The sequence below is a fragment of the Anopheles funestus genome, chromosome 2RL (assembly GCF_943734845.2).
Source record: "Anopheles funestus chromosome 2RL, idAnoFuneDA-416_04, whole genome shotgun sequence".
NCBI classification, from domain to species: Eukaryota; Metazoa; Arthropoda; class Insecta; order Diptera; family Culicidae; genus Anopheles; species Anopheles funestus.
In genome coordinates this window covers 75,898,438-75,912,645 of record NC_064598.1, presented here as the reverse complement: position 1 = coordinate 75,912,645, position 14,208 = coordinate 75,898,438, and the positions used below count along the sequence as shown (strand labels likewise).

The 14,208-nt window shown below is 40.8% G+C and overlaps 1 protein-coding gene across 1 annotated transcript; it reads left to right on the top strand.

The window, feature by feature from the left end:
* Positions 1 to 760: 760 nt before the first annotated feature.
* Positions 761 to 10,664, top strand: LOC125763980 (repressor of RNA polymerase III transcription MAF1 homolog). The gene is made up of 3 exons (XM_049427729.1): positions 761 to 3,181; positions 5,081 to 5,358; positions 7,103 to 10,664. Exons 1-3 carry the CDS (start codon positions 2,837 to 2,839, stop codon positions 7,164 to 7,166), a joined length of 687 nt encoding a protein of 228 aa, XP_049283686.1. The 5' UTR covers positions 761 to 2,836; the 3' UTR covers positions 7,167 to 10,664.
* Positions 10,665 to 14,208: the final 3,544 nt, after the last annotated feature.

Sequence of the window (14,208 nt, the reverse complement as noted above, 5' to 3'; positions counted from 1 at the left end):
GCTTTAATCGTTCAGATTCTCACAGCTTTTTTATCAGCTTTTGGAGTAACTATTGATAATATTTTTTAAATAAACGACTAACCATACTTAAGTGACACGTTTCTTGTATGATTTAGATTGGAGCAAGATTTGAAAAAAAAACAGGCGCGCCGAACTGCAATGAAATATTTCAAAACATCAAGGAAAGTCCTTTTTGCAACGTACGTATGTACAATTGTGATCCGTTCGTGATGGAGCGGATGAAACTAACGATCCATGTGCCCATCACTACACGATGTACAAATCCCAAACAAACGTCCTACCATCTGCACTGTAAGTACATCAATTAAACACGTTTTAAGCAGCCATTTTATTCCTAAGAAATTTCCTTGGTTCAAATTACTATTCTCGTTTCACGATAATTTACCACAAAACGCAATATTTACGCGTTTAACAACACATCCCGTATCGTAACTGCAGTTGTGAATCGTGTGATATAAACGTTCTTACACAAAAGAAAATAAACCTTCAAAACAGTCCCATGCCAAATTAAGCATTATTCTAAACCGATCGAATAAAAGTTTCGATCGTAAATTTGCAAGTGATTCGGTGTAAAAGAAATTGGGGTTTTTTCATGTCTAAGCTTATTTTTGTTACAAGTTTTTGTAATTATCGTATAGTGATGCATGTTGAATGAGTAAAAACTCAAGTAGATCCAAGCAAAATCAAAATTAACTGAAAAATGATTGTTTCGTCAATCGTTATATTATCTCGAACGGTTTAAAATAACCTTTCGCTGGTGGCTACCCTAGAGTTGCGATTGGTAACCTGCCTGACACACACTTTGCGTAGAACTTGCTAGCGAGAAAATTCGTGTGCGATCAAACAACAGTGAAAGCTATCACCCCAGTACCGTGTTTCTAAATCGTTTCAATTTGCAAAATTTGTGTTTGTGTTTATAAAAGAAAGTGTCCTCCAAACAACCGCAAACCCCTTCGACGTCGATCGATTCGATCGAAAACAACCAAAGCAAACGCACGTATAGCAACAAGAGCGTTCCGAACAACAATTGTCTCTTCCGCCCGTCCCCGGTGACCCAGTAAAGAAGCGAAAATGATGGAAAAATACAAGTCTTCTTTATTCAGCTATTTGTAGCCTGGTGTGGGGTTGCAGAAGGGTTACATTTTCCTCGTCTTGCTAAGCGCGTTCGGAAAAAAACGCAACCAAACCGAAGGTAGCGCTGCGGCAAATGGTGCGTATTTTAAGTTCAATTACATTCCGAATCCACCGTACAGCGTCAGTGGCCAAGTGAGCAAGCGAAAGAAAAACTATTCGGTACGTATGTATCTCTGTGTGCGTAGTGTGCGTATTGTGTAGAGCGAGTGCGTAAAGTTTCTTTTGGACCATAATTTGTGACCGGAGTGGTCATTTGCTTTCGAAGCGCGTCGTGAAAATGCGTTAAAGTTTGTTCTCATCCGGTGAAAAGTGTGTGTGGCAAGTGTGTCACACGACAGCAATTATCCTGTCTCCCTTCGGGTACAGCGTGCGAGCGTGAGTGAGTACGTGATTTATCGACGAACAGGAAGGCACTATCAACCTTCAGCTTTCGAAGTGTTGAAGGTCAAAACAAGGATTTCATCCTCAAAAGGGTTACTTTTTTGTGCCGCGGGATTCTACGAATAGAGGTGTGCGTTCGTTTATGATGTGCAAAAGCCATAAGCGTCTTCAGCGAATTGTGTTGAATTGATAATTTGACCGTAAACAAAGAGAGAGGTTCAACGATACGACGAATACTTCCCCGACCCTTCCAAGAAAGAAGAAGCCTTCTTGTGTACAAACGAAACGAGTCGAAACCGTTTTAACAGCATCAAAGTGTGCGTGAAACTTGTGCGTCATCATCGTCACCACGAACACACAGACACAGCTTGACGCAGTGCTGTTTATAAGTGTTTTTTTTGGTTCTCGCTCTTCCTTCCACACAATTTCGGTGCGAAGGGTATCTTTACGATAAAATCGGACTCTCCCTGGAACTCTGGAACGTTGCACAAGGGAGCTAGCCCACGGAAAAAGTGTACCAAACAAATCGCGTCCTGCTATTTGATACTGCTTGCCACACAGCCGGCAAGAGCAAGACACGCTTTCTCCGTACTTAAATGTGCCCGCAACCGGTCGCCTTCGTTGTCGCCGCCGTCGTCGCCCCCGTCACTAGCAACAGCCACCGTATTAATAGCCGTATTAATCGACGCCGCCACCACCAGCAGCAGGTCGCGAGCACGAAACTGTTCAAAAAGAAGCTCTGCGTTCACCCGACCACCATGTTCAGAATCGCCGTCAAGATCAACCACGGCCTGATAAGATCGCCCAAGATGGTCAAATACTCAGCCGCCCCGTGCCGGAGTTGTTTCACGGTGAGCCTGCCGGTGCCACTGTACTAAGAAGGGGTGGCACACTGACTCGACAGAACACCTTTTTCTAGCGCGTCCAATTTGGCCAGATTTTAAGGCAAAAGCTGTAGCTTGTAAGCAACAATAAATAAGGCATCGTTTAATTATTGGTTTGGTGAAACTACAACAACAACGAGTAAAGCGAAGAAACAGCCAGTGCACGCTTATTTAGCAACGCTTAGCAAAGAGAGAAAAACTACATAAGCGAGGAAAAAAAACATCATCACACCAACATCAAAGTGTGCTGTGGATTAATCACAAGCAAATATCGAAGGAAATATTGTTCAACAACAAAAAGAAGTAGAAATAACAACATCCCAACAGCCCATTGACACGAGAAGAAGCCACGACCAACGACGACGAGATTGAATATCCTTTTTTAACACTTGTTAAAATCCCTACTGTGACACAAGATGAAGCTGCTCGAAAGTACACGGTTCGAGGCGGTCAATAATAAGCTGCACATCCAGACCGGAGACAGTACGATCTACGGCCGGATCGAATCGTACTCGTGCAAGATGGCGGGAAATGATAAGGCACTGTACAAACGGTTCACCTCGGAACAGTCGCCGACAGATTTGCAGGCGTTATCGCCACCGCAAACCCTGCAGGACATGTCGCCGCAGATCCTTCGCAGCAGCCTGTCCGGGGACGAGGGTGTCACGCTGTGCGATACGATTTCGCGCAAGACGCTCTTCTACCTGATCGCAACGCTTAACGCCGCGTTCGAGCCGGACTATGACTTCAGTGAGGCCAGGGTAAGCGAATGATGGCAGGCGAACAAAGCGTCCTCTAGAATAAACATGACCATGTAGAAGAAAATTTTGCGGCACGAAATATCTAATGCGCAATTACGAATATTCATCATGCAGGAAAATGTCACCCATCATCACAGAACGAAACACAAAGGCATAGAATGGGATTTTCTCTCCAGCACTCCAGAAGAAGCGACGCGAAGTTTTGTTGTCGTTTTGCATCCTTCTTTCAAAAAGGATAAATGTCTGTTTGACCTTGTGTGTAGGTCGGAAAATGTTATATCAGCACAGCTGAGCCGGAAAGGGACTAAGAAAAAATAAAAACAAATGATGCTTCATTTTCACATGAGATGAAACCAAGGCAAAGGAATAAGAGACGGCTAGCGGCTTGTTTTCAGCTGCGTACACAACATTTTAATACACGTACGGAGCAGCCTCTCTGCGGGGAAATCTCTCAACAGCATTTGCACGAGATGTTTATATTGGTAAACATTTTCGTCGGTTGCTTTCGGGCGGGAAAACATTTGCCAAGGTATCCTTGATGGATGGATATAGGAGACCGCACATTCAAGTTGCCTCTGCCGATGGTCATGCTGGCTATATTTATAGTTGTTTTTCGTACGTGAAGAGGCCGTGCCGTTATTTGCGTCATATTATTGCTGGGTCGATATAATTTTGTTTGGGTAGTTTTTTTCTTCTCTTTCATTCGAATGCTTTCTTTTCGGTGCTTAGAAAAGGCTTACGTTACAAAGCTGAGGAAGATCAATCTTGTTATCTATTTTTAAACTATAATATTGCTTTTTAGAAGAATGTCTTCGTCCGCGCGATGTCAATGGCAAACGCTCAATCATAGATATATTTTTCTGCCTTAGGGTTTGTGTTTTACAAGCAACACGATAAACTGGTTATTGACCCTCTTGGATGTTCTTACTGTGCACTATGTACTACAACAATACCTTAAAACGAAGACAGCGGGTATGTATGGGCCCATACATACCTTATGCTACATTTGCTATGGACAACATTTTCTACGATCAAGTTGCCGAAGATTCCGCACCGCCAAGCGTCGTGATGCGCTGATGTAATCACCACGACGACCGTTAGTGGTTTGTTCACTTTCCACCCCACAGTATGTCAAAAGAGGGCTTGTTGTTAATGAAACCGGACCGGATTCGGCAGCGAAAAGACGATAATATAATTACGTTCGTATGCGGTTGCTAGTAAGAAATATGTGGACTCACTGTAAACCATCGCTTATCTTAAATGAGTTCATTTATCTTACATCTTACATAGATTTGTGTTTTCATCTTTACGAACTCTACAGCCGTTGTCGAACTTGGCTTTTCTTGGACCAATCGCTGACGATCTTTAGCTTGAATAGTATGACTATTCGAAGATTGTTGCTACAAAATAACTTGGAATGGACCTTTGCAAAATGAATTAAACTCGTGAAAGACACAACTCGATACAAGATAAACTTCAATAGTTAAAACAACAAAATAACCCACACGTGAAGTAATCGTTCCCTTTATGATGTAAATAGTTTAATGAAAATATTTGAGTATTGTTAGGGATTTTGATTTTAGTTTGTGCCACACTTTCCAATGTGAATGAAAAACAAACTACAGAGAAACTCTGAGAAAAAGATTCCTTTTAATTCCTTCTCTATTGCGCTTGTTGAAACCTTGTGCACGTGTGTACGATTGTTCCCATGGAAAATTGTTGTTGCACAGCATCCACTTTGAATAAATTTCCCATCTCCGTGCTCTCTCTCTCTCTCGTGCCGTCGTGTGATCTTTCATCCGTTCTCCCTACCCATCATTTATCGCCGTACATCATCTGTTGCTGATGTCGTGTGTGTGTGTGTGTTAAACTGAATCTATTTTCTCGCATATTTTACAGAGCCATGAATTCAGCAAGGAACCATCACTGCAATGGGTGCTGAACTCGATCGAGGGCAATCTTGGCCCGGTAGCTGGTGAGCAGTACAGCAAGATTCGTCACGCCCTCTGGACGACGATCGAGGACGAGATTTCACTGAAGGACTGCGACATCTACAGCTACAATCCGGACCTGAACTCGGACCCGTTCGGTGAACCGGGCAGCCTTTGGTCGTTCAACTACTTTTTCTACAACAAGAAGCTGAAGCGCATCGTTTTCTTCACTTGCCGTGCGATCAAGTAAGTGTTCGTGTCCGCAAGACGCGCCTTTTATTCCTGCGGCTTTGTTGATATTTTTATTGAGTAGCTTCTTGTTTTGGTGTCTTCTTTCGGCACGCAGCAAACACACGCGAAAGGTTCATTTTATTCGGTTGAATAATTTTGTTTGCTTTTACGGATATGGATATGGTCTGGTGGTGTGCCCCATAGGAAAACCCGCGAAAATTCGTACTGTGGTTTTTGTTTTGGTTTTTGAACAGTTGTAAAACCCGAATGAATTTTTTGGACACGATGTGAAACAATTCATAATTATTTATTGTAAATATAGGTAGTACAGATTTAATGATTGCTTTTTTTCTGTTGTTTTTTCACAAGGAGAAACTCTGATGGAAATTTAGTTTACTATCAAATGAATACTTGAACCCCGAAATAATAACGCTTTGCACGCAGTTTCGCTCACAACCACGTGCAATAATGACGCGTCTCGTGCGGTATTAAATGGTTGCCAGCATAAAATGTGGTTTTAAAACAAAACCAAAAAAACAAGGGTGTCTGCATTATTGCTCGCCTGCCACACTCTTTCGCGCAGATACATACATATTTCATAAGGAAGAAAGGTATGTATCGAACGGTTTTTGTAAGCATCGGCCCAGGTTAGTGGCAGAGGTGGCGTGGAGGTGGGTTTCGTTACGTGCGAAAAGAAGATGATTTTCGCAAAAATAATATGAACATAACTTCTCAACTTTGTTTTTTTTTTTTGGAAAAAGCGCGAGTGAGGGAGGGAGCGTAATACACAGAGTATGACAAGCGGTATGCAATTTGTGTGTTTCTTTTTTGACCCTTGAAAAGCAACAATTTCGTGCCTTAAATGCTATGTGCGTCGTTGTTTTTCTGGGGAGGGTAGGTTTGCAAAGCATTTGTTATTTATAGAGAGCATTGAATTAACAAAATTCCCACCCATGCACTTGGAGGAGCCGTTTTTCGAAGGTCTAGGTGGGGCTTGTTCTAGGCATTATTGGATGATGGAAATAGTTGATTATTTATCGAAAAGTGAACATTTTCATATAATTTATAATGTAGTAAAAAATGTAATATAACGAACCCTGCATCTTAGTATGTTTCTTTTGCTTCGTAGTACCTAAGCGAGCGACAACACCAACCAATCTAGTAGCTACATCGAAAGCGGTGAAAGCCCGAACGAAACAAGAAGGAAGGTTTGTTCGAAGAAGGTTAACCAAGCCTATAGCGAAGAGTTCATTCTCCTCTTTCTAGTACAAGATCGTTGTTTACCCGGTTGGTTTAAACTAGTCGAGTTTGCCACACCAAAGCCCAAATGGCACTATTTCTTTTATATTTAAAGAGTTCTAATAAAGTAAACTAAGCTTGAAAGTTAGTAAGTTTAAGCTTTGCATAAGTTAAACTTTCTCACGTTTGTTTCTATGTTTGTTGGTTTATGGCCGTAGTTGATTCATGTATATAAACAAAACGTGCCTAAATAAGTTCAAACAACCGCCAGCGGAACAGAAAATGCCAATGTAAGCAGAAATGTGTCTTTGACGATCGATTTTCTCTATGCCTTCTACGTTGTGTTGCTATAAATAAATGCACTACAATATGAGCGCACAACGGCAGTAGGCTATGCTAAATAACAAACCTTGCGTTCTCGTCGCACATGTGATTTGTTTGCCAATAAAGAAGCATTCTTTTATACCTACCTATGGGCAATATTTTAATTCATCTCCATTTGTATCTTCTTTTATTGCAGTTCGGTTTATGTGGATTCTGGATTTTCGAGCGATTTCGCAATGGAGGACGAAGAATGTTACTAAAGTGAATGATTCTTAAGCCGCGAACAAGTTTGAATCTATCATCGATGGAAACGATATACGATTTGAAGGTGTGGTATTGGAACAGGACCGAGGATAATTTGCAATTCATCTAAAAAAAAACAAAAGTCGTTCCCCGTTTCGTACGTAGGTCTTTAGTTATAACAATTTCTATATCATTTGATAATTTTTCATGTAATCGTACAATGCGCACGAACGTTCGTTTGAGTTTTTTCTGTTTTTTTTTCGTTTGGATTTTGAATCAAATCGGACTTGTAGTATGTTTTGTGTTTCAATTCAAAGCTAGATATTTAACACAGACAAGAATAGAGAGAACACACTCTAACGTAGGACAGATGATTGCTTTTTGTGTATAAAACAAGAAGCAAGAGCTGCTCTACCCACTTTGGTTCTCTCAAAACGACGAAACGCACAAGCTTTTGTGGTAGATTAGATTGTTTGATTGCTTTCCAAATCTTGATACGATATTTTGTTTTCTTCTTTCAACAAACTTTACAATATGTCTAAAACGATTTAACTTCATAGTTACGATCGTAAATGTATTTGTGTGCGTGTTTTTTTTTGTTTTGTCTCTTCAAATCGATTTTAAGTTAATGATTTTATTTGTTTGTGCAAGAGGAAGATTGAAATCCGTAATGAAAAAATCATATGAACAATATTTCTTCTCGATATATACGATGTAACACGTTGGTGAATCGCACCGAAATATGCAAAGTTTGCAACAGCAGTGCAGCAGAAAGAGAGCGAGCACGCGCTATTGCGAACGCATCATGCTAAGTAAAAACATAAATGGCAGAACGTAATAATAACACAGTTTAAGCAGGAATGAAACAACCAACCAAGAACAAGACACGGCACCGTTACGTGAGGGCAGGTGAGAGCTGCGGCGTGAGAACTCGCGTAACGGTGAGTGCGCGATGCTGGCAATGTGTAGCCAACTGGAGCGGCTGGAAGAGCTTATAAATAGATTAGGTTGTAGGGTATAGAACGCTGTAGAAGCGACGTAACGTGTTTGGCTATCATAACCCGGGCCAGTTTACAGTGAGCACACGCGTACCGGTGCATTCGATGGGAGTAAAAGGGTCAAAGCACCTTTCTGTGCTCTTATGGAAAATCGTCGATTTACCTGGTGTGAGAATGTTTAGCATCGTAAGCCAAGCAGGCATATAAAGGGGGAGAAAGAAAAAGAAACACCTTCCATACAACAAGGCAAATACAGCCCAGGCTTTGGCGGTGCATCAAATTAGTAGATTTATTTAACATAAGCGTTTAGAGTAATCCTTCATCAAAACACAGTGTGACTCTTCCGGTTCACTGCTAGAGGCGTTAGTATAGTGTAACGTTAGGTAAAGCTCTTCCACGAGACCTTCAGTCATCGAGCGACAGCTGGGCATCGGTGGACGTTGAGACTGTGGTCTCCCAGTTGGTGAAATTGCCCCTGTTTCCTGTTTGCGAACGACGCGATCGGATTTTCCGCTTCAACCCTGCAGAAGATGAGCCGAGCAAAAGGGGGAGTGAAAATCCGTACCACACTTACCATCCTACATGCCTCGTCCGCAAATAGTAGACAGTGACTAGGTACACTGAGAGGGATAGGGCGGTTCCCGGCGTTCTAATGACGGGACGGGAAAATTAAACATAACAAATCTGGCTTCTGCTCAATGCGGCACATCCCACCAATGCCATACCATCCGCATGACCCTGGTGTGTGTCGTATGAGCAAGAAAAGATTTGATATTCAGGAGGAAGGATTTTTAACAGCTTCAAAACACCACCCAACAACGGTGGAATTTTCATCCTTCCTGGTGTAGGTAGTGCATTCCCGTCCACCATCGACGGTCCTGTGTCCGATGGTGGGACCGCACGTGAGAACTATTTCACTGACTGTACCAATTTTGTGATATTAGAGTCGTAAGTTTTATCTGTTCGCCCTCGGCCAGCTTCTCTACATTCTTTAACAGCTCCTTCTTGGATGTTTTTCTTTACTATAATCTTGCATTGCAATTTTAAACACTCTTGTGGCGAGATATACCGAACGCCTGTTAGTCTGTCTCTATGATAATACAGGGGAAAAAAAACACATGAGGAAACATCTTTTGAACACAATGTTTCTCCTGTACCGTAAAACGCACGTCCACAAAGGCAGCATGCACCGTATGTTGTGTACATCGTCCTATCTTATCTATCTAATCAAGCGAAGATAGAGAAAAGATCAAAAATAACAAACGTCTTCGTGATCATCATTACAAGCTGAAGTACAAACTACACGAAATGTGATAAGTAGCTTTTAGACCACGGGGGGACATAAAATCAACCAGCCAGCAGACGTTATATGTACTAGGCACGGACGGTAACAGACTCATTGCCGCACACATACGGTGTACGCCAAAGCGGACAAACGTTACATGTAGGTGTTCCCCATCCTATAATACAATCGCATAATTGATCTCGTTTAAGTGAAGTGTTATATTCTAGCTTACCATTCTAAGTAATGCACCACGGGAAAATCAATGGATGGAAGCACCAAGAGATCACATCTTATCCGCATGTGAATTGTGTACTCGCATCGATCGTGGAACAGGAAAACTGATGTCACTCAGGTGACTCAATTTTGTGCTAGTAAACATTATTGTATCATGAACTTTTACACTTTGCCTGTTATCGTTCGCGTCACGTAACTGTGATAAGAACCATTTTATCAGTGCTTGTTTGCATCCCCAAGCTTTGGTTAATCTTGTCCCGAAAGATGGAAGGATTGCATGGTGTTTCCAGGTTTACAGGTAAATGTCAGACACAGGGGGAAAATTTGTTTTAATCCTCACTAAAACGAGCTGCAGAAACCTTTAGCCAAGGAGAGTGATTTCGGATTTAATCTACTAACAATGAAAGCTCCAGATCTTCTTTTTGACTCCTGGATGTAGTAAAAAGGTCGATTAAAGATTAATTAAAATCTCTTAATAACTGTTTCCATCTCCTTTTACCAACAGAAGAAGCGAGCTGTTATATTGGGCAGGATTCGAGATGGCGAATATTAAATTAAAATTTATATATATACATAAACACAACACATACGCGTAAAGATTCACTTAAAATAATTTATGTCACGTTTACGACTGCAAGCAAGCGAATATTGCGCATAAACTACTTTTTGTCCTTCGCAAACAATCTTCCCGTTTCAAGTTTAATATCTTCGTTAAGGGTATTTGCTAGTACTTTCACCATTTCGGGATGGTTGGACAAAAGGTTGCAGACGAAGCAGTTGTAGTAGGAGTAATGGATTTACAACACAACTTTGTGGAAATTGCGTATCCTAAATAGAGGTGAAACCGTAAGCTAAATAGACGCAGCAAAACTGTGTCACAAACGTGCACTACTTTATCATTATTTTCAATGTATTCTCTTTAGACAATGCAAGATTCAAACCGTCATTACACCGTAATGGTTAAGGTAAATAAAATATGGAGAAAAAAAAAGTTTAAAATGTACAAAGTTTCTGTTACTTGTGTGATTATGATGAGCAACAGCAGATAACGAAAGAAAACACGCTGAATGCGTGTACATTCGTACGTTCTCTCTGACGAGTTCGCTGGGTGTGTCTTCTTTTAGGTTTAAGTTCTTGTTTTAGCTCTTTACTAGAATGCACACTACGGAATTTAGCAGAAGATTAAACTTTACTCCAGGCTTTGAGATACGGATCGACGGTAGAAGGTGATGAGCTACAGATACTCCACGATCATCGGATGATAAAAGGTGCGTATGACGGACAAACCAGAGTTTAGAGCATGGGTTTAGGGTGTCTTCGATACTTCACTCTAGAAAGGATTAAAAGGTAATCTTGTTCGATCGTATCTGGATCGCGGAGAGATCAGAAACTATTAAACGTTACTGTTATACTAGGGGCGTTACTAGGAACGTTGAGGAAGGATCCACCCCAGAATATTGATAAGAACTTTTGCTGGAAGTAGTAGTGAGGAGTTGGTCTTGCAACTCGTAGTGTCTCCAAATGATCCATAAAATCCCGCCCGGACTCTTCACTTCTTCTTCTTCTTGGCTTAACGACCTTACAGGTCACGCCGGCCATTTCTGACTTACTAGACTTATTTTACCACGTAGCCGGATAGTCAGTCCTTGCTACGGGGGGACGGTCCGGATGGGATTTGAACCCGGTCCGGCCGTGTGGACTGGCGCCGTATATCACATGCACCACCGGGCTGCCCCGCGCATTCTTCACTTATCCTACAAATTAAAACAAATCCAACAATTTTACATTTCAGCATTTATTTGTTTTTTTTTCTCTCGGTGTTTTTTTTTGGCCATTAGATGTTTTCCTGCTGTCTCAATTACTAACGTTGATTTCACTACACACGCTTTTGTCTGTACTCTATATGGAAAGCGGTTCTTCCATCTGCTGCTAGTGTAGTAAGAGAACATCATAAATAGTTGTGTAGCTGCGTTCTACGCTTATCATCATCATCTTCTACAGGACACACATTGCATTGACGGGGTTTTTCGTCTTGTCAAGAACCGGCCATGATTGCTTCTTAAGCGTGAGTGTTTTTTTTTCTTTAACGAACTTCACTATTTTAACTAGGACAGTATGCCCCGACAAAAAAAAATGTTTCTCCAACTTCTTCCCCTGGTCAGCTTTGTATTCATCGGGTGCATTTTTTTTATGTCAGATTTTGTCAGGTATCCAAAGGGGTCAGTAGCAGATAAGAAAAAGGGATCTAGTAAGGGTGAGTAGTGTGTGATTAGATACTAGTATCCCCATCGATATGGGAGATTTTAGTATGTATAAGTGTACCAACAGCTATTGCATTGTTTTGTTTTGTTTTTTTTTGTTATCCGTTGTTGTACTTCTTTGTTCGTAGATATTATTTGTTTCGTCCTTCTTCTTCTTCTTCTTGAACGATATCATAAGCGCATAAGAGTTGACGACTTTCCCTTCCGATTGCCTCTTTTATATAGCTCAAACAAATCCTGGTCGGCATCCGCAACTACACAAAACTGTAAACAGACGCATCGTCAAACAACAACTGCTCCTCAACAAGACACTTTTCTTCACAACACCAGCTTCTCTCTGTTTCCGGTCGTAATCGGCTTTGAAAACCTCGAGAAACCAAATCGTTGGCTAAATTGATGTTTCCTGTTTAGGCTGTAAAGATTATATAGGTAGGATGAAGTGTAGAAGAAGGTATAGGATAGTGTTTCGCTAACATTAGTAAGTAGGGTTTTGTTTTCTATTCTTCAATCTGTTTTTTTTGTACAACTTGCTACTTGTCAGGTATCCAAAGTGTTTTCATATCAACATGAAACACAAACATTGAACAACAAACTCCCGCCGTTTGCGCCATTCACGCACTACGGTGCGATTCTTTCGCCATATTAACGTTTCTTTTTTAAAAAATACTTTCAAACTCGCAACTCGCTCAATCTAGTGACGCTTGATTTCACATCCAAAATGGGTGATATACAACACATGTTGCACACATTTAATTGCTGCTACTTAGTGAAATTCGACCAAAACACATTCAAAGCTTGTTGGCTGCTGCTACCAGTTTCTTCTAGCAAATCCCTAAATTGCCCTAACTTTCGTTGCAAGAACTTTCCACAATAATGTGTTGTGATACAACTATTATTAGTAACGCACGTACACAATCAATGTGTACCTACGAGCAGGTCTCCGGATCCATCGATAAGTTTTAAGAAACAGATACTACGTGCCTCCAATAGCACAGTAAACCTTTAAATATTAACTACAATTTAGTTCTTCTACGTTCTTTTTCTTGTTTTAGATGAAAGCGCTACAAAACACACAATCCATCGAAGTGTTTTCAAAATGAAAAAGACAGGTTTTGCTGGTGCAAGGAAACGGAACCGGGAATGTGTTTCATGGTGATTAAGAATTTAAAATCACGGTAACAGGTGTACAATTGTTGAATATGTACGAGAAGGAGTTTTTATTTTCTTTGCAGATAATCCAATTATCTGTTCAATAGTTCGATGTCCTTGTAATTATGCTCGCCAGGATGTTAAATTGTGGATGCACCCTTTAAGAGTGCTAGACACCTAATTCGCCTATTCTGTGTTTTAATTTAGGTAGTTCAAGTCGCGCATCATCTGCGCAACGGCTATGACCTCATAGCTGAATCAGTTTTCATAATCTTGAAAGATATTACTCATCTGTTTCACATGTTTCCACCTGTAAATCGTGCTTAACTACTTCCGACATATGTACGTAAATGTTGTTTAAGGCTCCTACAACTTCCAGTGCCACATTCGCCATTCAAAGCTTGTAATTTAAATGTTACAAAACATACAGTCAGATACAGGTAAGCAACAGCAGTAAAACAAATATTGACAATATGATGTGACAGTGAAATGTGTAACTACACTAATACTAGTGTGAAAAAGTTTCTACTAAGCGTCCGTTCTTCTCAACAAAACACATCGCCCGATACTGACAGGCCAGCTGTCATGCACGTGTTATATTTACGCTTACTAATTTCAGCGTAACAAAATTAAAATGTTCTAATCTCTACCACTAAACCGTTGGCCATACTAATTGCAAAAATCCGTAATTATCTCCGATCTGCTTCACACAGTAAATTGCATTTTTCGCATAATCTTCTTTAAATTCCATCATTGTTTTCTTTCGGATTTTTTTTTCTGCTGAGAATCCATAAATCCGCTACAACCAGTATTGACTCTTCAATCGCCATAGGAAAACAGATAACCACGGAACTTAGTATGTTAGTTTCTCTGCTTCTATTACCTTTCGTGGCACTACACAACCTCAGCAAAAGGTGGCTTGGCCTGCCATTTCTGGCTTTGCTTGACTATGTTTTCTCGTAGCAGGATAGTCAGTCCTGCGTACGGCGTATGTTAGGTTGCTCATACCATTCACCAAAACTTATTAAATCGCTATTATTGCAAATCTTTCACAGACTCGTTTGTTTTAAGATGTAAACGATTTCGCAAAGTTTCGCTTGTCCTTGGTATGTGTTTGTTTACTCACCGTTGC